General features: G+C 45.5%; 1 protein-coding gene across 1 annotated transcript in view; it reads left to right on the forward strand.

Moving 5' to 3' along the window:
- The first annotated feature begins 297 nt into the window (after nt 1-297).
- Nucleotides 298-24,031, forward strand: part of EZR (ezrin) — a 49,954-nt gene continuing 26,220 nt past the window's right edge. The window contains 5 exon segments of the mRNA XM_060114419.1: nt 298-693; nt 695-823; nt 825-906; nt 909-973; nt 1,920-2,006. Of these exon segments, the coding sequence (XP_059970402.1) occupies nt 298-693; nt 695-823; nt 825-906; nt 909-973; nt 1,920-2,006 (759 nt within the window).

Consider the following 24,031-nt stretch of genomic DNA (forward strand, 5'->3'; position numbering starts at 1 on the left):
CAAGTTACCAGGTGATGTTGTTACTGCTAGTCTGGGAAGCATGCTTTGAGAACCACTGCTCTTGAGCTAGCTCTCTTAATCACTGCGCAACAAATCCCACTGGGCACCGACGTCCGTGTGTGTGTGTGTGTGTGTGTGTGTGTGTGTGTGTAATTCCTCTTGAGAAGCATTTGCAAAAATATATATATATATATATATATTTAAAATAATTCCTAGTATTTCTCCCTATGGAGATTTCTTTTCCAATAAGCTTTGTGCTAGTAAAATCTAAAGAGCTTTAACCAAGAGCGTTCGGCGATGGAGCGCCTTCTAATGCTTGTGTCCTTCTCCGCCGAATCCGAGCCCGGAGGCGGCCACGTGCGCGGAGACACAGCGGCCAGGTCCCAGGTTCTCAGAAGCCCGTCTCGGTCCCGGGGCAAGGACAACAAAATGTCCCGACCACGGGACAGGCCGACCCCAAACGGCCCAGCACCTCCTCGGTGGCCGCCGGCCGGCTCCTCTAGGCTTATTTACATTTTCTTGCTCTTCCTCTGTCCACTACGGAACAATCTCACACTTTCCATCTACCCTCGGGAGCTGAGTCGAACTCGGCGAAGTTCTTCTCCAAGGGCAAGGGGAAGAGCAGCGAAGCGGGAGAGGTCTCTACGAGCGTGGGGTGAGGGGGTAAGGAGCGGGGGGGAGGCGGAGGGCGCCCCCTCCCCGGGTCTCCGCGGCCCTCGGGGGCGCCGGGCGGGCGGGGCCGTGGGAGGAAGGGAGCGCCCCCATGCGCGGGGGCCGGCCGCAGCCATCTTGCCCGCGAGCCGCACCTCGCAGGTCAGGCGGGCTGGCAAGCGAGCGAGCGAGCGGGCGGGGCGGTTAGGGGCGCCGCCCCGGGGCCCCGCCCCGCCGGCGACTCTCGGGAGCGCGGGCCGCGGGCGCACTCCACCGACGCACAGACAGCGGGGAGCGCAGCCGTCCTGTGCGGGAGCTGCGGGTGAGCTAGCCGCGCGGTCCGGGGTCGACGGGCTGAGGGGCCGGGCCGGGGGGTTCGCGCCGCGCGCTCCGCGGAGGGGACAGTGGCCGGAACTCGACGACAGGTGCGGCTGGGCGGCCGGCGCGCGAGCCCGGGACTGGTGGTCCCGACGGGAGCCGGGCTCGCTCCGCCGCCGGCTCCCGGGGTCTCGGGCCGGTGGGGTCCCGACCACGCGGTTCTCCCTGCGGCCCAAACACACGGCAGGTGAAGCTGAACCTGCCCGCGTGGCCGCCCCGGTTGCCCCGCCACCTTCCTCTTTCTGCTCTGTCCCCTCGGGTCCCTCTCCCAAATGCCAGCGAAGCCCGGGCTGCGTGGGTGCGCCCCCTCCCTCCTCGCCCAGCCGGGCGGCCCTCGCCGCTCCCGGGCGGGGACAGTTTTAAAAAAGTGTTTCTCAAAGGTTTGACGGTTGCGGTTTCAGCGCTGGGGCAAACGGTTGCTTCACAAAGTGAAACTTGCAGCCTTATGGGCTCCAGGCTGGTTTCCCGAAAGCCCCGAGGGATACCCCCCGCCCCGGCGCCCCCCGCCCCGGTCTCCTCCCGGCAGCCCAGGCCCAGCGGCCCCGTGCCCCTTTGCCGCCGGCTTCCCCGCCAGTCCCCGCCTGCCGCCCGCCCTGCGCCGAGGTCCCCTCCCCCGCCGCCCAGGCTCCGCGCTCCCCGCCCCGCCCACCCGGCCCCCTCCCCGCCGGCTGCCCGCCCCTCGCCCCGTGGTCTCCCGCAGCCCCTCCGCGCAGGTCCCGCCCGCCCGGCCCGCCGTAATTGCAGGTTGGGCGGTGACTCATCCCGGCGCCCGCCCGGTCAGTTCTTAAGCAGCAGCGCGGGGTGAGCGCCGAGTCTCGGGGCGGCGGCGGCGGCGGCGGGAGTCGGAGGAGGGCTGCTAGGCGCTCTAAAGGGGTTTCCTCTGCCTCTAGGTCGGAAAAACCATTTCAGCTGCTGCTGGAGGGTGTGTTTCCAGGAGACTGAGAAAGACCCATCAGGAACCGAAAATGCCGAAACCAGTAAGTAACTCAGTTTCTGGGCGGGGTCGGATGCTTCGGGCATTATTTTCAAGTGGAGTTACCTGGGCGAGGTGTTGGGGCAGTTTTTTTTTTGTAGAATAGAGCTCTTTTCTAAACGGACGAGAGGACAGGAGCAGGGAATTGTCTCCTCTTTGTTGTTAGTTGGTCCTTTGTGGAACTCCTGGAGAAAACAAGATTATGATGCTTTTCTCTCTACCGTCTTGTTTGCGAGCCCCCCGCCCCGCCCCCAGTGGTTTGGGTCTTTTATAAAAATTAGAATTCCCTTTTACGCGTTTTCGGTCTGTTTAAAACCTGTATTCTAATGCAACTTGGAAGTTTCTTAAAAAGAAAAGTCGTCTAAATCGCAGGGAGAGTGAGGTGGCTTCCGACGGAGCACGCCGACTCCCTTCGAGGGTCTGGAGCCAGCTGCACCCCAGCTCTTCCTTTGGCGCTTTAAAGGGCATCCGGCTGTCCTTCTGGGGGCAGCTTCGTTCCAGTCCATTTTACGACAGGCCCGTGAAGCTGTGCTCTGTTAACCCGGGAATGTGCTGGTGGCAGCAGGATTCCTATCTGAAAGAGGTTTAGTAACGAATTTGAGTTGCAGATGAAGGAAGGTAGCCCTGGAGTTTGATTAGGAGGCTCCTGGGCCCTCTAGTCCTGCACTGCCGGTGCACATCGTAAACGTCAGCTGACTGGAGCGCTGCTGTGCCCTCATCTCTGTCCCCTGCATCTGATTATGTTGCCATCTCGGGTAGACTGTGGCCAGGCTGGGCTTTTATATAAGGCTTTCATTTAAGCTGTGGGAATGAGGCAGGTTCTTTGTGACCAGCGTTTCTTAGAAAGTTGTACCTGTTCTACCAGCTTTAACACAGGTGAACTGGTGGCTAGATATTGGGGAGAAGATTTTGGAGTTTTGAATCACGGTGGAGAGAATATCTGGATTCATGAAAAATTGCAATAAAAGATACATGTGGGATTTATTTCTTGTTTTTCAAACGAGTTGGTTCTGTAGTCAGTCAAAAAAAACAGTTATGTGTTTTTTCTACTGTTAAATTTTAGATTCTCTAAAAGGAGTTCTTTATTAATAAAGTTTTACTTTACTGTTAGGTTAAATAAATTACTATGTTAATATGCTAAAAGATTCAGAGGCCAATAGAGCTTTTGCCTAGGTTACATCATCAAGATGATTCATTTGTGATGCAGAAAATTTTTTTCCTACACAGAATTCTTCTTTTCATTTACAATTTGCAATTGGCATGTGACGTTCAGGGTTTACAACTCCTGTGATATAAAACAGACCCAAGCACAACATCTTACTCAGGGACAGTCCTGTGCTGTGTTACACAGAGCAGTGATCAGGAGATTACCCTTCCTGGTGTAGTTTTCTTTACTTCATTAAAAGAAAAGATTCAGAGTTCAGCTTTTAAAATATCACTCAGAAAAAAAGTCAGTAAACCTGTTTCCTGTCACTATTTTACTTTCTCATAAGGATCTGTAATTTCTTTTATTCTCTTTCTGTCTTTTTTTTTTTTTTTGGTAGTAAAATTTACATTAACATACAGTTTACCATCTTAATTACTTTTAAGTTACGGTTCAGTGGCATTAAGTACATTCACATTTTGTGCACCCATCACCACCATCCATCTCCAGAACCTTTTCATCTTTCCAAACGGAAACTCTGTACACATTAAACACTAACTTCCCATTTCCCCCTCCCTCCAGCCCCTGGCAGCCGCCCCTCTACTTTCTGTCTCTGTGAGTTTGACTCCTCTAGGTGCCTCATATAAGTGAGACTGCACAGTGTTTGTCCTCCTGTGGCCGGCTCATTTCACTTAGCGTGACGTCCTCCAGATTCATCCATGTTGTGCTGTGTGTCAGAATGCTCTTCCTTTTTAAGGCTCTCTTTTTCTTTCTTAGGGCAGGTGTGTTTTCATTTCATTTGGCTTTGAAGTTCCTTTATGATGGATCAGAAACTTGGAAAATGTTCTTCCGACAAAGTGCAGATAGTTGTTGACCTGTTAAGGAGGGATGGTAGCCATCCTTAACTTGTAACATCTTTGTATGTTAGGGTCCCAATAACCGGAGTCAGATTTTGAAAGACTATATTTTGTATAATATTTTCAGTTATTTCCAGGTGGTATTGTGAGGTCCCCTTTTATGTGAGCCACAGCTGTTTTTCATAGGAAATTTCTACCTGCCTCCTTTTTGGTGGGGGAGGGTCTTGGAGATTTTGCCTCGTAAAATGATTACACTTAAGTCTTTCTCCATGTGAATCCTATGAGGGCCACTCCATGTGAATCCTATGAGGACCACTCCAGAGATAACTAAGAGCGAGCTTACTGGCTGATAGGCACTCCTAAGGCTGTTATAGAGTATCTAGTTTTTGTTACTGTTGTTTTTTGCTCCCTCATAGATGTTAAAGCTGAAGCATCCAATAACAAGCTCTACAGATGTGTCCTTTGAACAAATGGTTATTGATTCCTATTATTCAAGCCCAGATTAAGAATTTTGTTAGGTGGCTTCCCATGATGATTTTTAACAACAGGATCGAAGGCAAACCATAAAGATGGCTACGTCTGCATAGTCACGGTTTGAGTCTCCTCCAGACCTCTTGAATTCGTCAGGCAAAGTATTGTTGATTGGTATGTCTGAACAGAGTCAGTGGATGACTCTATTTGTAAAACAATTTATATAAATGAAATAATATTTACTTGCTGCGTTTTCTCTTAATACTGCTTCTGCGATCACCACTTGTTAAAGACATTGCACGTCCACACGTTCAGTGAGCATCTGTCGCCCCGGCGCCAGGCACAGGGTATCGCACAGACGGTTGCAACAGATCTTGTCTTTGGGGAGCTTGCAGTCTGGGACCCAAGCCCAGACACAGGCAAACACTGGAATGGGAGCTGGAAAACCCGCTGGGAGCCATCCAGGAAGGAAAGAGGCTTAGGTAAAGTGTGACACAGCTGAGAGGAAAGCCACTGCTGCAGAGATGGGCAGGCAGACTGGGAAGTCTTGCTCGATCCCCCGGGGCGGGCGCCCCCCCCCCCCCCTCCCGGCACTCCAGGGCTGTGATCCATTGCTTTTCCCAGCTGCTCTGGGCTCTACTCTTGTGTGATGGGTAGACTTTCAAGGAGGATGGTTTGAGGTCCAGAAGGCACCACACCCTCTGCCCAGCTGGCCGGTTTGGCCTGGTGTGTCCCTGTCATCTGGGGAGGGGCACGGGCTTTGTGCCCAGGGCTCTGGCTCAGGAAGCGGCCCTCCTGCCCACGGTTCGGCTGAGGGTGACCAGCGGGCTCCTTTCCCCTTCCTTCTTCCTTTCCCCCATACTCGCTTTCTTCATTGTGACAGAGAGGAGACGTGGGGCGTCAGGAAGGAAAACCACTGCAGTCAAGCTTGGGGATGAAAAGGGTGTTGTGCTCAAGGCCACGCTCTCTTAAAGCTGTTTTCTGAGAAGTTTAGCCTGAACTGCCTTTAAGTGGCACCCGTGGATGCCTTAGCTATTCATTCCTAAAGTGTCGATATGGAAATTTCTAATGTAAAAGTTAAGTTTTCTCCCTTCAAGTAGGAAAACTCTGAAAGTGTGTTCAAAATTCTGCCCTATGCCAAAATCTTAAGATAATTTCTGAGATGACCTTGTCTCTGGAGAATACGTAGCCTCTTCCACTAAATATTTTAACACGGTCAGAATTCACTGAATATCCTAATACATCCCCCCGCCCCATTGAGGAGCACACACGGGATCCGTTTTCCCCGTGCCCCTCCTTCACCGCACGCAGATGGTGAGTTAGGCAGCTAAGGTTTTCCCATGTGGCGGTAAGGAGCGCTGGCTGGGCTTAGTCATTTGTCGTCACACTGGAAGGCACAGCGAGTGTGTCTGTACGTTCACGCATTACTGTGCTGGATGTTGAGGCTGCCGAGGTGAGCAGACACAGAAACAGTCCCTGTTGTCATGGAGTTACAGTCTGGTGAGAGGAACAGACTGTAGTCGTAGAATAACTTGAATGCGTGCGATGGCGTGTGCGTAGGGGGGGTGCTCGTCGGGGGTCAGGGACGCACCCGGACGCACGTCCTGACTGTGCTGAGCTACGTGAAGAGTGAAGGGTCGGGCGTCCTCCAGGTGAAGGAGGGAGACAGGGGACACACCTGCGGCGAGACGGGAAACGGCTACATGGGGGCTTAACTCGGGGAAGCGCTGAAGGGTTTTGACTGGAAGGAGGTGACCTGATCAGATCAGCCTTTTGGAAGGTCACTGCAGCTGCCGTACCGGAATCCCGAATCAGCAGGAGGTGCTGGGCTGTGGGAGGTGGTGGCAGCCTGGACCAGGGCGGGGCTGCGGGTGGAGAGAAGCACATGTGTCTGGGAGGTGAACTTGGTAGGACTCGGTGATAGATCGGACGTGCAGGGCAGAGCTCGGTGTGGAGGCTGCCTTCTGGTGTCTGGCTTGCATAAGTGTTTGGATGGTGGTGCCATTCACTGAGATAAGGAACCTGGAAAAGGAGCGGGTGTGGGAGGGGAGGTTGAGGGTTTGGTTTGTACATGCTGTTAATCAATTTGTGACTGTGATTGATGAAAGAAGTCCTCACCTGCTTTCATTGTAACCGCTGCCCCCTGCCAGAATATATACAAATACCAGACTTATTAAACGATAGTATTTTTAAATCCACATAGGCTAAAAGTGATCCAGCAGCTTTCTTATGTTCCTCCTGGGTGTATGTACACACTATAGACACACGTAGTTCAAAGTTAGCATTAATTTAGTACAGGGTTCCCACATGCGGGTTACGCGATTATCTGGAGACGTGAAGCTTCCTGGTCCCTCACAGGACCGCTGAATCCCCATCTCTAGGGCTGGGAGGACTGGATGTCTCTGCTTTAGGTCCCCAGACGGTTCTGATGCACCCCAGAGTTCGGGCACTGATGATTTCATAGGAAAAGGACAGTTTTTATATATTCCTCTCTCTCGGTGGGGTTGATGCTGGTGGTCGTGCATGGGCAGCGAAGCCCAGCCCAGTTCCGGAGCCTCCTTTCAGGCAAAGGCACTCACGATCTCCCGCTCTCCAGAAGGCGGGTGCGCGGTCCCAGCTCCTAGCGCCACGGGTGCCCTCATTGGTATTTGGAACGCGGCCGAGGTGGGAAAAAGGAGATGGGGCTCAGGCTCCAGAAAGACAGGACCAGTTACGATGCACGAGAGGATCTCTCTGATTTGAACTTCTGTCTGCAGGGTGTCCAGTTGCAGAGCTTAATTTGGCAGTGACCAGCGAGCTTTCAATTTTTGGCTCTCTTTGTTTTTAAAGGGGAAAAAGAGGCCAACATTTCCTATTAAATGGCAGGGAACAAAGAGACCCCATTCCTTTGTTGTCTTTTCTTTCTTCTCTTATCCTTCCACGCCGGCCTCTCCTTTTAGTTACCATCCTAAATAATACTGTGATTTCTAACGACATTTTGAGTAATTTTATTCGTACTTGCAGTTTGGGAAAGGAAAGCAACATCACTATTCTTAGTGAATTATCGTAATTCTTTAATTTTTTTTTAACTTAAACTTTTGTGAATCTGACAATTTGGAGATTCTTTGGATGATTCAGTATGCCTCCTTCTTACAGTATTTAGACATTTCAACTCTAATCTGAAGTAGTAGAATTCAGTCTTTTTTCAAAATCAGTGAATGCATTTTGAATTATCCTCTAATTTATTTAATTTCAGTAGTAACTACACTTGGGATTCTTCAACTACTCCAATCAGTTTTTAATTTAAACACTACACAACACTGTAAAGCAATTATACTCCAATAAATATGTTAAAATATATATATTTATATAATTTAAACACTAACTGTGTGTCTGCCACTATTAATTAAATATGGAATACTTACTGAAGAGACCAGAAGGTTGCATTATTTTCCTTCTAACATGCTTAGTATCTGTGGCTTTTGATGTAAAGAATAAAGATCTTATTCCAGACTTCTGTAAATAGTGTTTTTTAAGAAAGAAAGAAAAATAAACATTGTGCTGTGATGTGAGTTAGAGACTTCTGACTATAAAGTGAAATACTTAATATATAATTAATATACATAATTTTTCCAGGTAAAAATGTAAAGAGCTGTAAAAAGAAGAGTTTCATAATTAATTTATTATTTACCTGTACTTCGGCAAGCCATTTAGTTTCTGTGAACCTCAATTTCGTCATTTGTAAAATGGAAGTAAAAACAAAAGTTTTTAGGTGAAAAGAATGTGAGATAAACTGAGACGGAGCTCATACCTATGAAATCCAAACAATTTATCTTCAGATGCTGTAAGCTTTACTTCCTGTGTGCTCTTTTCCCCCGAAACATTTACAAACGTTTCAGTGCAACCTGTAGCTAAAGCTAAGGGCTTTAGTTCCCGAGTTGCTATAAACCAGGTAAAGTTTGTCAGTAGATCTTCCAAGGGAAACAGCAACGTGAAACATTTGAGTTATTTAGTAAAAAGGAACACTTTATCTCCTTCTCATCCTCTATGTCTTCTGTGTCTTCTAGCTGTCAGTATTCCCTTGTAGGTCACATGGGTTCCTTCCTCATTTATTGAAGCCCTATTATATGTGCTAGGTGCCAGGTCTATAAAAATAAATAGGTTTTTGCCTTGAAGGGATTCTCAGTCTAATAGGGGAGTCAGATATGTAAACAAAGAATTGCAGTGCAGTATAGTAAGTGTGGTAATAGAGATACAGAATATTGTGTACCCTAGAGAGCCAGGGAATGCCTCCCAGCTGGGTGAGATTCTTCAGGTGGGTGTTGAGGAGTGCATAGGAGTTACCCTTCTGCCTTTGGGCACTGGTGAATTCAGGCAGCAGCAGTGGTCAGTTCTGTTTTCCTTGGATTATGATTCACATTGCATTCTCCAAGCCCTTTTAAACACCTATAGATAAACAGTAATGCTGTTTCAAAGGAAATGGAAAAGTGCATTAACATAATAATTATCTTTTTAACCTAATATACCTGAGAAAACAAACCTTAAAAGCAAAATGAAAATTTTCTGACCTTGATCCGACTTTTATTGATAAAAGAAAGGATGAAACTGTAATAAACAGTGTGAGACTTTGCTTTCCATTCTGTTAAATTTGAAGTCACTTTCCACAACCTAATTTTCTTTTCTGTTTTTGCCTGAGAGATGATCAGTTTGAAACTGTCAATACCAAAAAAATTGTCATATCAGATATTGTAAATAATTGTTTTTACTTCAGGATGGGGTAGGTAAAGGCCACATCTGGCTGTGGACTGTTTCTGCGTGGGCTGCCTAGCTAGGGTTGGTTTTTTACAATTTAAAGGGATTTTTCAAAGCAACAAGAACACGAACAAGAACATGCAGCAGGTGCCAGATACGGTCCCCAGAGCCTAAAATACTTACTGTCTGGGTCATTACCGGAAAGATTTGCCAACCCCTGCTTTAGGATAAAAATAATTGTTGTTAAGCCTTTGTTACAACCTTGTATATATTTAATGACTAAGCTAATAATATTTGGAAGCGGATCCACCCCATTGGTTCCAATTTAAAAAAATTGTTTGCCAAAGTACAAAGAACGTGTTTTGTTAGTCAGTGTGCAGTGCGTCACAGGCCTGAGCCTGGACTTGTGCTGTGAGTTCTGTCACCAAGGAGTAGGCATGGCTGGGGCTGAGGTCATGTTTTAAACGAGGCTGCTGTTCCGCGGGTCTTGTTTCTGTAGAGAAGGCGGTAGTGTCTTGTGTCACATTTGCTAAGCCATTGTAGAATGACAGATTTCTGGCGTATGCTAAAAGAAAGCAATTTGTACCTGATATTTGAGTTGGAAAGAGAATGTTAGATGAATGAGTTGCGTTTTTATCACTGATCGTTTAAAATTAAGTATTGTCTGTGTCTGAATGTTTGAGTGTAGATAGTTTTATAATTTGATCCACGATTGAGACCATTTTATCTAAAATAGAGCCCCTCACTGTGCACCCCTTGCTGCTTTATTTACTTCAACTTATCTCTACCCATAACGGTGATAGATATTTGTTTCTTTGCTTCCTATCTTTCCTGGCTACAAAGTGAGACGCCAAGTGGTTTGGGGGAAGAAGAAGCATCATTATCTGCTTCTAGAACAAACTTTAAATGCTTGCTGTATTGGCAGATAAACAGAGGGAAGGAGGATGAGCGAGCAGGTGAACAGGCCTGCCTCTGAGTGGGTGGCCGCAGGCGGGCATCCCAGCCTCCCTGAACCCTGCTTCCTCATCTGGGAAGCAGGATCCGAGGGCCTGCCTGGCCCAGAGGACAGAGTAGAGGTGGCCACTCCACTCGTAACTACTGAATTCTCATCCGATTAAAAGCTCTCATACCTCATGATGGGCATTTTTTTTTTCCTGACTTAGACGAATAATGCAATAGATGGGCCTCCCCTTTCTCCTGCTCCCACAGTGAAGACCACCACATCCCTCCATAAAATTCATTTGTTCACTCAACAAGTAGAGTACCTACTGTGTGCCAGGTTTTTTAGGTCCTGGGGATACATTGGTGCACGAAAGGGGAGCAATACCTGCTTTCAAGACGCCCACACTGCAGTGGAGAAGACAAATACCTGCTGTCAGGGAGTGGTGGGCGCTGAGGTCAGTCCTCATCCCGGCTTTGCCAAGAGGTACAGGTAGTTTTGTTCTTTTCACTGACTCTTGTTGCGTGAAGAGTTAAAACCATGGGGCAGAGTGACTTAGGAATGGGCCGAGGGTGACGTATTTTTGCTTGTTTTTTGGTGAATCACTCGACATGGCACCACGCGCCAAGGTGATATTTCTCCAAGGACCTGTTTTCACCTGGGTTTGGTGATAAGTACGTCGTCGTTTGCCATACCTGCTTGGATTCTTCCATCATTTCTCAAGCATGTGGTTTGGTGAAATTTATACTTTTTGAATAATATTTTGCCTATTGTACCATTATTGCATCTATAGGTTTTTTTAAAATAAAATATGTCTTAGAAGGATATCCAGTCTTATTCCTTACTTTTTTTTTTTTTGGCGGTACGCGGGCCTCTCACTGTTGTGGCCTCTCCCGTTGCGGAGCACAGACTCCGGACGCGCAGGCTCAGAGGCCACGGCTCACGGGCCCAGCCGCTCCGCGGCATGTGGGATCTTCCCGGACCGGGGCACGAACCCGTGTCCCCTGCATTGGCAGGCGGACTCTCAACCACTGCGCCACCAGGGAAGTCCTATTCCTTACATTTTTAAAGAGAAAATTGAATCACAGATCAGTTGGTAAAAGCTTAGGACAAATTTTAAATTGGAACCACCTCTTTATTTATGAAAATGTAATATGTTAGCCTAGTATCCTTGTTGAGATGTTTCATTGCCTTGGTTACGTAATTATGGATGTTGTTTCTTGGGCGTTCAAGTGTCTGCTTACATAATACATTGCTATTTGGGTGAGACACTTAAGTGGGACTTAGATGGGGAGATAAGGTGGGGAAAACTTGATGTTTATTAAGAAACTGGCCAAACAGGGCAGTTTGGAAATATAATGGGATGACAAAACTCCAAAGGGCATTATATGATTTGAACAAATCAACTGTAAAAAGAGAGTTTTGAGGCAATGGGGAACAGCTGAATATCGACTAAACTTTAAATATTAAGGAATAGTTTTTAATTATGTTGGCTATGATAGTGGCGTGGTGGTTTTATATATGTGTATGCTTATATATATGTGTGTGTAAGCTTAAAATATATTCATATTTAAAGTCCATTAGGGCTACATACCAAAGTGTTTACAAGTGAAATGATACACAGTGGTCTTAAAATGTGCCAGCAAAAAAAGAAAAAATGTGTTTTAGTGGTAGAAAGAGTACATGAGTCAAGAATGCTAGAAGGGAAGTCGCCGTGTCGTAGGTGGATGCAGGGCACACGGCAGCTCATCGCACTGTTCTCTCTGCTTTTGTGAATGTTTCGAATTCTTCAAAATAAAAAGGTGGTTTTTTAAAAGCACATTACAGGGGTGGAAGGGAAAGATGGCTGTCACTTTTCAAATCAACAAATCCCTGAGTCACTAGAGAGAGAGCGGGAAGGGATGCTCCTTCCCCTGGGGTCTGAGCCCGCCCTGCCTGCTGCTGGGTCCCAGGGAGCAGTTCTCCATGGATCCCCGGAGCAGAACCGCAGTTCTTAGACCTTTGGTGTTCTGTTCAGATGAGGGACTGATTTAATCCCACCTGGGCCCTCTCGCCCTCCACACACCTTTTATTAAAGGAGAGCTCTAGTCAGAATTGCAGTCGACTTGGAAACACACAGAACTGTTTGTTCGCGGCTAGTTCCGCTACGGCTCTGTATTCCCACGATTTTTTTTTTTTTTTGATGGGGGAGGCGGTGACCCAACTAGAAATAGGTCATTGTCTCAATAGCAGCATTCTCAAAGCTGAAAATTGGAAGTGAGCACACTCAAGTGTGGGGCATTACTTAGTGGAATTGTATGCAGCCGTTTTAAGAGATGAGTATGCAGCCTGTGCTGGGACTGGGGATGGGGGCAGGGTGTGAGGGGCTGAGACCCTCAGTAAATGCAGCAGCCCACGAGCTGCAGGGGCGAGGTGGGCGAGAGGATTACTCCCAATCAAGGAATCAGGTGCATAATTCTAATCGCACTCGGGATGTAGCGTACTTGATTGTGAGAGTACAAATTGAAGAGGTTTTTTTTTTTTTTAAACTTCATATAATTTCAGAGAGTGGTTTAAAAGCATAAATTCAGTGGAAGTGGGCTTATTCGAGCAGATTTTGTTAGCTGGCTGATTTAGCTTGGACTTTTAAAAAAGAAAACTATTGGGGTCTTACTCTCTATTTTTGATAGATAGCAAAAGTACAGACTTCTTGGTCAAGTTCAAATATATCTTATCTAAGCTCCTTATAGGAGAAATGTTCTTTAATACTGCAAACTGTTACAGCACATGTGATCTTAACTAGGGGCAAAGATTGATTTCAGAAATGGCGCAGGTTTAAGTGTGGCTTATTTTATATGCCCTTCCCTAAAACAGCAGGTTAGCAAAGCAATTATGTTGTTTTGACACTTTCATTCTTTCATAGGCTTTCCTCCCACCAGATTAGAAAACTCTTTACAGACTTCTAAATTTACAAAGAAAACAGTCCACTCCAGGTGGAATGAGGTTTAGTCTTTAGGCCTTTAATTTCCTAGGGTTTACGAGCCTGGAATCCATTGTAGCATGTGATAGCCCTCCTGGCCCCGTCCCTTACTTTGTGTCTTTTATGGGATCCTAAGTTTGTGGATATAATTAACCTCACTTTTCAGTGAACTAAATAGGTGCTGAAATATGTATGACACACCTAGTAAAACTGAAATGACATACTACAGAGTCAAGACCTCACAAGCTTATTAGATAAAGTGACCTTGAACGGTAATTTATTTTGCCTCCCTTGGGGCGGGGAGAGGTGAGAGGGATAATGATTATTTGTGTTTCTGGAAAGGAACAGTTTCTTTTGAAGAATGTAACATTCTCTGGTTATGTATTTACCCCTTCCTGTGGAAAGTGGTGTCCAAGTGTCCTAGTTTAAATTTACACACAGGGTGTGTGTCATTCCCAGTGTAGAAGAAATCAGTTCCTACTTACGGACACTCCCCAAAAAAGATCTTAAAAATCGACAGCCAGTAGGTATTAGGAATATTATTTTTACATGCCATTAGCAGGTAAGGAAATCCCCACCAGGGTTACCCTGCAGCACGGATTTGGAACTTGGGTGAGAATGACAGTCCTTTCGTTTGTCAGATGCTTGGAAAGCAGTTTCTTACTGCCTTCAGTTTCCTTCTTCCAAAATTAGTGCCTTAGCCTGGTGAACAGTGGGAAGGGCTTAGCACAAGCTCTTTCCAAAACCCCGGTTTTACAGTAGAGGAGGGAACTGTGACCCTCTTTTTAGTGGGACTGTTCACAAAGTTCCCTTCCAGCTCTAAGGTCATAATTTTTCTCTAGTTATATTGAGCAGGGACAGGACTGGTTTGTTCACTTTTTGTATTGTTAAGCAGGCTTGGCTGACAGGAAGTGGGTCTGGGGGCAGGAAGTGGCTTACTTTCAGAGGCAAAAGGAGCTGTTTAGAAAGACTTGGGAGTTCATGTTCTCGAAATTGTGCGATGGATATTAGTGGATCTGAGCTCTTCCTTCCTATCTATATCTATCTGTATATATACTTCACATAATTTTCACCCTGGAATTTGGAAATACAAACTTTTCAATTCAAAAGTTTAAAGTCACTGACTTACATTGAAAGATACAACTTTAGGACTAACATTTAAGAGCTATACAAATATAAATGGTTTTAGTAGGTAAGGAAATCGCATAAGCCTTTCTAGGCCACAGTTTCTCAGCCTTTAAAAGAAGGTGGTCAGACTAGGATAACTTTTTACTTCACCAAGCAATACCCATTTAGAGTCACCCTACGAAATAGTTACCCCTCCTCCCTTTTCTAATTATTGTACCTAGAACATATACATGTATATAACATAAAAACAGGATATAAAGTATAACATAATGTAGATACCTGAAACAAAAGTTGTTGGGAAATTCCAAGGCCCAGCCTTCATGTTTCTCTCTGCCCTGTTATCGTCCACAGCGTGTTAAGGACTTAGCTTTTACCCTGTAAGCTTAGCCTAACGGTGGCGGAGGAGAGCAGTTTGGAAGAGGAGCTGAGGGGGATGTAGGGTTGGTTTTCATGGTTACCTTTAAGTTATCCTCAGTACTCCTTAAAGTGATATTGAATTCTCTGGAAAATGAGCTAAGTGCCTACCCTAGGGCGTCGTGATTCTCCGAAGACGTGAGCTCAGAAACTGCTCACAGCTCTGTGGTTTATGATGGAGTCAGGTTGGCTCGTTTGACACTGAACTCTGTAGTTGTGACTTTACTTTTCATTAGTGATTAGCAGCTGGGCGGACACTAATCCCCGGCTGCCTTTTTACACGTGCTTGGAGAAGGCGTGGGAGGGGCGGGCAGGACTGTTGGAATCCCAAAGGTCCACGACCTCGCCTGAGGCCCTCGATTGTGGTAGGTTAATTCGGTTTCTCGATAGGTCTCACCTACAGGGAATTTGGAGTTATTTTCATCAACTGTGAGCGTCAGTCCACACGTTGCAGAGCTTGAATTTTCCTGCTGGGGGAGCGACCACTGCCACAGGGGCTGGAGTACCTGGAGCTCTGGGATGGACAGCGGGAGGGAGGCTGGGAGCGGCCGACGCGGGCACCCCCGCTCCTTCTCGGCGACTTTCCGGACTCCGTAGCCCCGGGAATAGCACCGGGCCGTGACTCCTGGGAAGTGCGGATAACAAGGAACGGCGGGCCAGCACTTTTTTAATTTTTTTTTTTTTGTGGTACGCGGGCCTCTCACCGCTGTGGCCTCTCCCCTTGCGGAGCACAGGCTCCGGATGCGCAGGCTCAGCGGCCATGGCTCACGGGCCCAGCCGCTCCGCGGCATGTGGGATCCTCCCGGACCGGGGCACGAACCCGCGTCCCCTGCATTGGCAGGCAGACTCTCAATCACTGCGCCACCAGGGAAGCCCCGGGCCAGCACTTTGAGCTCCTTAGGCGTTGTCTCGAGTGGACTCTTGTCAGCCCTAACATTCAATGGTTTTATTGTTCCTATTACTAGGCAATAAAAGGCTGGTATATTTATTATCCTGGTATCGTACAATTATATGAATACGTGATTAGAATATGAGTTTGTGTCTGTCCTGCCCATCTGTCTTGGTTGGCTGTGCTACAGACAAAATGATGGTGCACGGAATTCTTACTGCATCGCCTGGCAGTTTGTGTTCTGATTAATTCCGTAGACTTTTTCCAAGATTTTGTGGAGCTAGATAGCCGGTTTTCTTTGGCATTTGAAAATTTTTCCTAAGCCTAACAAGCCAGTTTCTTCACCTTCACTCAGTTTCTTCTTTAACCTCAAAAAAGAAGACTAGATAATGATGTGTTTGTGTTTAATTTAAACTTAAGATACAGAAGAGCTTGAAAGAAAGGACTGATTTTAAAAAGTTATTATCCATTGGTGGTCAGGTTTGCCATAGCGTTATTAGTAAGATATACTGTTATTCACACCTTCTCTAAAGGTCAGTAAACCTCAAGAAGTCTGGTGTTAAGAGCTCGAGCTTACACATGTACCCCTGAAGTTTCTAACTTTGAGTCCAGCTTGCCTCCAGGCACATGGTGACATGTGGCTACTGCTGTTGTTGGCAGCATTTTAGAGAGTGACCGATGCCTCCCTCTTGACTGACAGCAGAGTTGATGTCTTTGCCAGTACAGTCAGTATCAGGTTACTATGGACTTGACTCCATTTAATGAAAGATTGTGTTTTAAGAACCACATTTCTATTTTACTTGTCTTCTCTCTGTATAGTGTTTTAATATTTTGGCATATTGGTTTTTATTTTGACCTCTCCATGCTTAAAAGAATGGTGTACAACAGGGTGTTTTCTCAGCTGCCTTTCTTGAATAGAAAGGACACTTTAAAGTGGACACACTAAAGTGTCCACTTTAGAAGTTGGACACTTCTAAAGAACTGTGTGCTTATTAGAAACTATAACGATGTAAACTATGGTCATTGGATTTTTAATGGCAACTGCTTTTATAGAATTTTGTTGTTTATATAAACAGTGCTACTGGGAGCAGTGTTGCACATTTAACGAAGACAAACATTCATTTTATTTAATAGATAGAAACAAACATCTCTATTAGCCATTGCCGGGACAGCCTGTAAAGGGTTAGTGATATGGACAGAGAAGAGCTAAAAAACAAAAAATCCATTGCCTTTGGGGCTTTCCAACTTTGCCTTCTAAATTGGCGAAATTCACAGGTCTGCATTTCTACACTAAGCTGATTAATGTTTGCTGAGTTAATGGTAATGTTTTACAGAGGGTAGTTATTATTTGTAAATGACCACTGTGTGTCATAGCTAATGCTGTGATTTATTGAGTTGGAGTATGTTCATGAGACTGATTTTTTATCTTAAAGATAAGGGGATCAGGATCCAAAGAGAGTACAAAAATTGGCATCCCTCTGTAGAGATACAGTTTCATTAAGAAAAACCTGTCTCTGCGAGTTTAGGTCTAGTACTGAACGGAAGTCTAGTAAAGGTGTTTTCACATAATGGAGTATAAATAGTAGCAGTACATACATTAATCTTGCCAGAAGGAGTTGTGGCTGTTTGCTCGTTCAGGATCCTAGCCTAGCCTCTTTCCCTGAGGGCAGGGTCTGTGTGGGTGTGGCCTTGCTTATGAGATGGGAGGAGCTGAAGATGGATGGGCCCATCCCAACCTCCGGAGTCAGAATCTCTGGGCCTGGGGCCCAGGAAACTGTTTGAACGAGCTCCCAGGTAATTCTTTTGTGTGTTCAAGTTTGAGGCGCACTGAGGGCCTGGGGAGAGTAGCATGTGAGATGTGGCTGGCCATGCTTCCTGTGCACTTGCTAACAGACACCAGCCTTCACGAAGCATGTCTGGTATTGCTGCAGTGAGCAGGGCTCTGGAGGGGTTGGTTAATGTTCATCCAAGAAAGCAAAATACAAAGATAGTGTTCCGTTAAAAAAATTTTTTTTGGTACTTTAATTGGGTGCTGGGCAATGACGAGCTCGGCACCAATTGGAGTTAAATGTGAAACAAGACTCAGTTTGCTGCTCAAAATTTACAAGAGCCTGGGCTCTCCCCTCTGCCCCGGGGGAGGGCTGCTCCCCCGAGCTGGCTCCTGGTTTGTTAAGGGAAGGGGCTGACTACAGTTCCTGCGGCTGGAATGACTGCTGGCCTCAGGGGAGAGCGAGTGTGCCCGTGGAGGAGACGTGTTTCCTGCTGTGCTCACAGCAGTTTGTTTGGCAGCTGGCACCTTCTTCCTGAGAACGTAGCGTATTTTTACTCACAACTTAAATGAAACAGTGAACTTAAGTTGAATTTTAGTTTTAAAAAATTCATTTTCTTTCATCTTCGTTTGCCCTTAAAATTTTTTCTTATCAATTTGAATACCAAATTGACCATAGTCTAGTTCAAATGACTTGTTTTCTAGCTGTTTCATATTTATAATCACTAAAGCAACACAGAAAACAGTAAGATCCTCAACCCAAATGTCCATCAGCAATGAATGTATATATAGACAAAAGTGAGATATCTGGATAGTGGAATATTACTTGGCAGTTAAAAAAAAAGGAATGAAGTGCTGATACATGCTACAACCTGGACAAATCTTGAAAACATGTTAAGTGACAGAAGCAAGTCACCAAAGACCACATAGTGTATGATTCTGTTTATATGAAATGTCCAAAATAGGGAAATCTGTGGAGACACAAAGTAGATGCTTGGTTGCCAGGGTTGGGGGGAAGGAGTTATGGGAGTGACTGCCAGCGGGCATGGGGTTTCTTTTTGGGGTGATGAAATGTTCTAAAATTAGATAGTGGGGTTGGTTGCATAACTCTGTGGAGTTGCTAAAGACCACTCAGTTGCACATTTTAAATGGGTGAATTTTATGGGATGTAAGTTATATTTCAACAAAGCTGTTGTAAAGAGTAATGACTCAATGATGAAAATAAAAATACAATGTCGTCTCAATAATTATTCAGTTAAGTGAACCAAAATAGCATCTGAAGAAGGTTTTATAATTCATTTCAGTTGTGAGAATTTTTCCTCATCATACTCCCCTGCGTTTCTTCCCCCATTTGTGGGAGAAAGTTTACCACACTACTTCCTGTCAGAGCCTTTCGAAGTATTTGAAAGGTCTTACCCAAATATTTGAAAGCTGCTGAAGTGGCACCTTCAGAAGAGGGCTGGAATGTTGGAAAACAGCATTGCCATTTTAAATGATTATGAAAGGTCAAGCTCTCAATGTAATCTTGGTGGTGCTTAGATAGTTCTACTTAGACTAATTTTTGAGTAAATGCAGGTGTGATAATATAGGGATTAATCTGTTATCACTGAATCCACTGCCTGCAATTCAAACATTCAAATGTTACTATTTGAATTTCCCTTTCATGGTTTTCCTGATTCTGCATACATAGGAAAATCATTGCAAACTTTTATTTCCCCTGCAGTGTTCTGGCTACTAAAATTACCTAAACCTGGTTAGTCTAAGAAGATGTAAAATGGCTACTTGTCTGTAAAGTTTGTGGAAGAACTGGTTTTGAACTTTTCCCTCCTGTCTTGGTCTTTAATATGGTGTGAATTTATTCTGTAAAAAGTGTGATGGTGGCGGGAGGTTTTCTTACACAAAGTTTAAAGTAGTTCAGGAGGAAGTAGACATTTCTCAAAGGAAAGATTGCAGAACTAGATTTATTTACCAAAATGAGGAAAATAATGAGTGAGATAATTTGACAGCCAAAAGTTCAGCAATCGTACATGGGTTAGAAGTGAAATACAGTATTTTACTGTCAACGCAGTATCTTTTCTGCATCTCTCAGACACTTAGAAGGCATTTTAGATACCATTTTGATAAAATTAAACCAAGAAGACTCAAAAATCATGTTCTTCCAAAGTGTATTGTGAAAAATACTGGTCCTTTGGGATATTCCATGGAAAAAAACCTGTAGGCAGAAGAATCTGGGAGACCTAGACTAAGGCACCGTCTTGGAATTTCACAATTTGCATTAATACAGCAAAGACTCTCAAAGCCTTTCAGTTAAAGAAAGAAAGGGGAAAAAAAATAGAGAACCTTAACCTGTGTGACCTGAAAATACTGCCTTCCCACCCCCCATGCTTTGTCCCTCTCTCTTTAAATTCAGATAATTTTGTAGAACCTACACAGCCACTGATTGGGATGATGTCAGAAGTCACTCCTATAATTAAGCTACAGAATGTTAGAAGGTCCCTTACGGATAGAGTCATTTCCATCTTATAAAGGAGCAGGGAGTGCCTCCGGCAGGCTGGGGCTAGGCCCGGAGGCGATCCTGCCCACCGCCTGCCGTCAGGCCTGTGTTTGTGATTGCCCCGCAAAGCGGGGATGGTGGATTTATTTGATTTTAATAGGGTGAATTGTTATTGAATTTATATTTTTAAAAAACAGATTGGGGTTTAACACCTTTAATTCCCTTTTTTATTGGAAAAAGAGCTGTCAGTTGCATTGGAGCAATAAAACTTGTACTATCGTGTGTCTGGTTAGAGACTTACATCCCCATCCTTGGAAGTGTGAAAACAGGTTTGAGCTTTTCCTTTGTCCATGAAAACAGCCTCCCAGCCAGCTCGTAGTAGTGTCACGTAGTTACTTATTTTCTCATGAATCTTCCCATTCCCTCTGCACGTGCACAGCTCTAGCTCGGATTGCATCTCACCTTGGGCCTTTGGACTTTAGACCGAGCATTTCAGAGCTGGAAAGGACTCAGGTCCTCTAACCCAGACCCTCTCTTTGCAGATCAGGGGGCTGAGGCCCCAGGGAGGAAGGCCTCCGCAGGTCACCGTGCCATGGGGCCTCAGGGCTCCCAGGCCCTCGCCCACTGTTCCAGGGATCAGTGAATCTGGTTGGTCCTCAAAATCATTTGAGTGGCTTTTAAAAAATACAGGTTCTTGGTTTGAGGCCCAGAAACTCAGGTGTTTCAGAAGCTGCTCTGGGGATTCTAATGGTTGGTCCTGAAGGACTGGGGTGTGTGGCATCTATTTGAGGGCCACCTATTTAAGTCGTAAGCGGCGGGCCGCCCCCCGCCCCAGGAGGCACTGACTGGTGTTTGTGGAGGGCGTGAGCCCTGAAGGCATGCACGGTGCCCACCAGCTGGAGTGGGCTGGGAACAGAAGGTGAAAGCTATTATGGTTCATCAGCTTGTTGATGGTAGTTTTGAGCTGAGCTAACCCATAATGAGAAGAGCAGATAGAAGTTTTGAAAGAGGAGATGAGGGAGTGTTACAGTTAGGAGGTCATCGTCTTCATTAAGGCAGAGGTAGGTAGGTATACGTGTTGAATCCTGATACTAAACAAGATACGCATTATATGGTTAAGTGGTCTGGTGCAAATACCTGTGAAACACCAGTCATTATATTCATGAAGAAAAAAGTGCCTGGTGTTCTGCTTAAATTTAAGAAGTTTTACTGGCTAGTTTCATTAGTTCTTGTTTTAGAAATAAAATGAAATTCATTGCTATTTTTGTTTTTAGGCATTTGTGTCTTGCATATACTGATATTTTAGTAATAGATCAGAAACTTACCTCTCTTATTGAAATGAAAACTCCTACTAAGCTAGGCTACTATCAGAGGCAAAAAAGAAGAAAGATTTTTCTGCTAAATATGGTCAGTGTGAAAAACACACAAATACTCATTAAAAACTTCATTTTCCTCAAGGGGTTCAGACACCTTCAATACCAAGTTTTGTGTCTAGGATACATTATCTTACTCTAAAATTCTGACCTAGTATATAGCTGTTTTTAAAAAAAACCTTGTTATTTTAAATCCGTACAGTGCTAATGTAACTCTCATACTGAAACTTATGAATTTCCATTATACATAGTGGAGTATGAGTATGTCTGGTTCCTTTTAGGTTCTAACATTTTGGAACTCTAACTACAGCTTTGTGCCATAGCTTCAAAAGGAGTAGCATTTGGAGGAGAGACATGAATGACTAAATTATCATCTACACCAACCACATGGTCCTCTGTGTGTATGTAGGGGGTTGGGGTACATGGGCAGAATTAAACTTTTATCACCGCTGCCCCCACCAAACAGAGCAGAATGTTAGAAAGGGTTTCAGTATTTTGACCAGCCTGGCATAAGCATTGCCCTTTTGGTGGGTAGATTTTAAATGACTAACTGCATACTGTACACACCTGTACCGCACTTTACTATGTGATTTTGCTGCCTTCAGAGAATATTGCCTTTGAGAAAAGTGTGTGATCTAGGGGGAAATACAAAGACAATAAAAATTGCAAACCATGTGCTTTACTCCAGCCTTTGCATGTGGTTTGGGTTTGTGTGGTGATACGTTTTACCCTGGACCTCCAGCTTTTTGTGGGACCATTCTCACATTTATCATGCATAACCATATCGTCCCACTTTTTTTCTGTGGCACCACTGCAAACACGAGTGCTAGCTTTTCCCAAGTACACATTGAGTTCACTGAAAACAATTGAGGGGCTTCCCTGGTGGCGCAGTGGTTGAGAATCTGCCTGCCAGTGCAGGGGACACGGGTTCGAGCCCTGGTCTGGGAAGATCCCACATGCCGCGGAGCCACTAGGCCCGTGAGCCACAACTGCTGAGTCTGTGCTCCGCAACGGGAGAGGCCGCGATAGTGAGAGGCCCGCGCACCGCGATGAAGAGTGGCCCCCGCTCGCCGCAACTAGAGAAAGCCCTCGCACAGAAATGAAGACCCAGCACAGCCATAATTAATTAATTAATTAAGACCACATATTGTAAAACAAAAAACAAAACAACCAATTGATTACCAAGGAAACCTAACAGGATAATAAAAAGGAGAGTTGGGATTTAGGTATGTTTCCGTAATATGCCAAAGCCTGATTTCTTTGAAAGCCCCTGGATAAGTGGACCAAAACATGAATATAAATGGTCCTGTCGTCTGAGTAAATGTTCCATCTTAAACTTTGATGAAAGTTTATGCTGTATTTCAGTACGTTATTACAGATCTATAAAGTTTAAAAGCATCTTAATAGTCTTTCTAAACATGGACCTGCTTAACCTGCTACTGATTAAGGCGGTGCCGTGCTGTGGTCCTCAGTCAGGGCAGGAGCACCCCCTTTCTCCAGAGGGTATTTTGGGGTGCAGGTGTGTTGGGTACTTTTAGAGGACTGGGGATACCTGGTGTTTAGTGGGTGGGCTCAGGGATGGTAAACATCCTGCAGTCCTTGAGGTAGTCTTGCAGAAGGAACACTCGTGCTGGCCCAGAATAGCATTTTACCCCCGACCCCATGAGAGACACGAGTAGGGTAACGACTAGTCAAGGGACACGCGCCCAATCCTGCAGGGCAGCTTGGCTGGAGATCATTAACATGCTGTTCATTCGAGTGTTTAGCTTTCATGAGTTCTCCCATCTCAACCTTGGTCTCAAGATTGTAGACCATGCACTGTAAATGAAATACACATATATTGATTAAAATTAACCTTGATTTTGTAATTTTAGGGGGTGTCTGAAAATGAAAATTTTGGTGCCTCCCCAGATCAGAACTGGGCGTTGCTCTTTCCAACGGGGCTGGTAGGCACAGCGGAGGGAAAGGTTGTCTGCCTCCCGACACTGGTCCCAGCCGTGCCTCTGACTGCAGCCCAAAGAGCTTAGCCTGGTCGCTGGCTTGACAGCTTTGTTTGTGGCCATACACCAGACTGCAGGATTGCCTGGGTGTTGCAGCTCAGGGAAGGAAGTCCCTGGAAAGACCAGAACAAGTGAAGCTTGGTGGAACGTCTCACTGGAGCTGCTGATGGTCTTTTTTTTTTTTTTTTGGCTTATTTTTGGCTGCATTCGGTCTTTGTTGTTGCACACGGGCTTTTCTCTAGTTGCCGCGAGCGAGAGCTACTCTTCGTTGCGGTGCATGGCCTTTTTTCATTGTGGTGGCTTCTCTTATTGTGGAACACGGGCTTCAGTAGTTGCGGCACGTGGGCTCAGTAGTTGTGGCTCTCATACTCTAGAGCTCAGGCTCAGTAGTTGTGGCGCACGGGCTTAGTTGCTCCGCGGCATGTGGGATCTTCCCGGACCAGGGCTCGAACCCGTGTCCCCTGAGTTGGCAGGCGGATTCTTAACCACTGCGCCACCAGGGAAGCCCTGATGGTCATTTTAAGTGCCTGTGTTGGGAGGTGCAGTTTTTGCGGGTTGCGCAGACCTTTCCAATACACTTAATTTTTAAGAAAGTTCACTTTCTACATACTACTGGCTTGTTACATCTAATCTCAGTAAAAATATTCATTTTGCAGGTTCTTTGCTTTTTCAGAGTTGTGTGAACTTTGAGTCAAATATGAACCAGCTCAGAACCTTAAAATAGTTTTTTTCTAAATTCCTGTTAAAGTTTGCAAAATGGTTAAAAATAGTGTGATGATCACTTTTTTATGTTAATTATTAGCATTGGTTTCCGGAGGTGACCTTTTTTTCTTGGTCCTCAAATTTAGAGGTGATCGAGAT

Source organism: Mesoplodon densirostris, chromosome 12 (genome assembly GCF_025265405.1).
Source record: "Mesoplodon densirostris isolate mMesDen1 chromosome 12, mMesDen1 primary haplotype, whole genome shotgun sequence".
In the NCBI taxonomy this organism is placed as follows: Eukaryota; Metazoa; Chordata; class Mammalia; order Artiodactyla; family Ziphiidae; genus Mesoplodon; species Mesoplodon densirostris.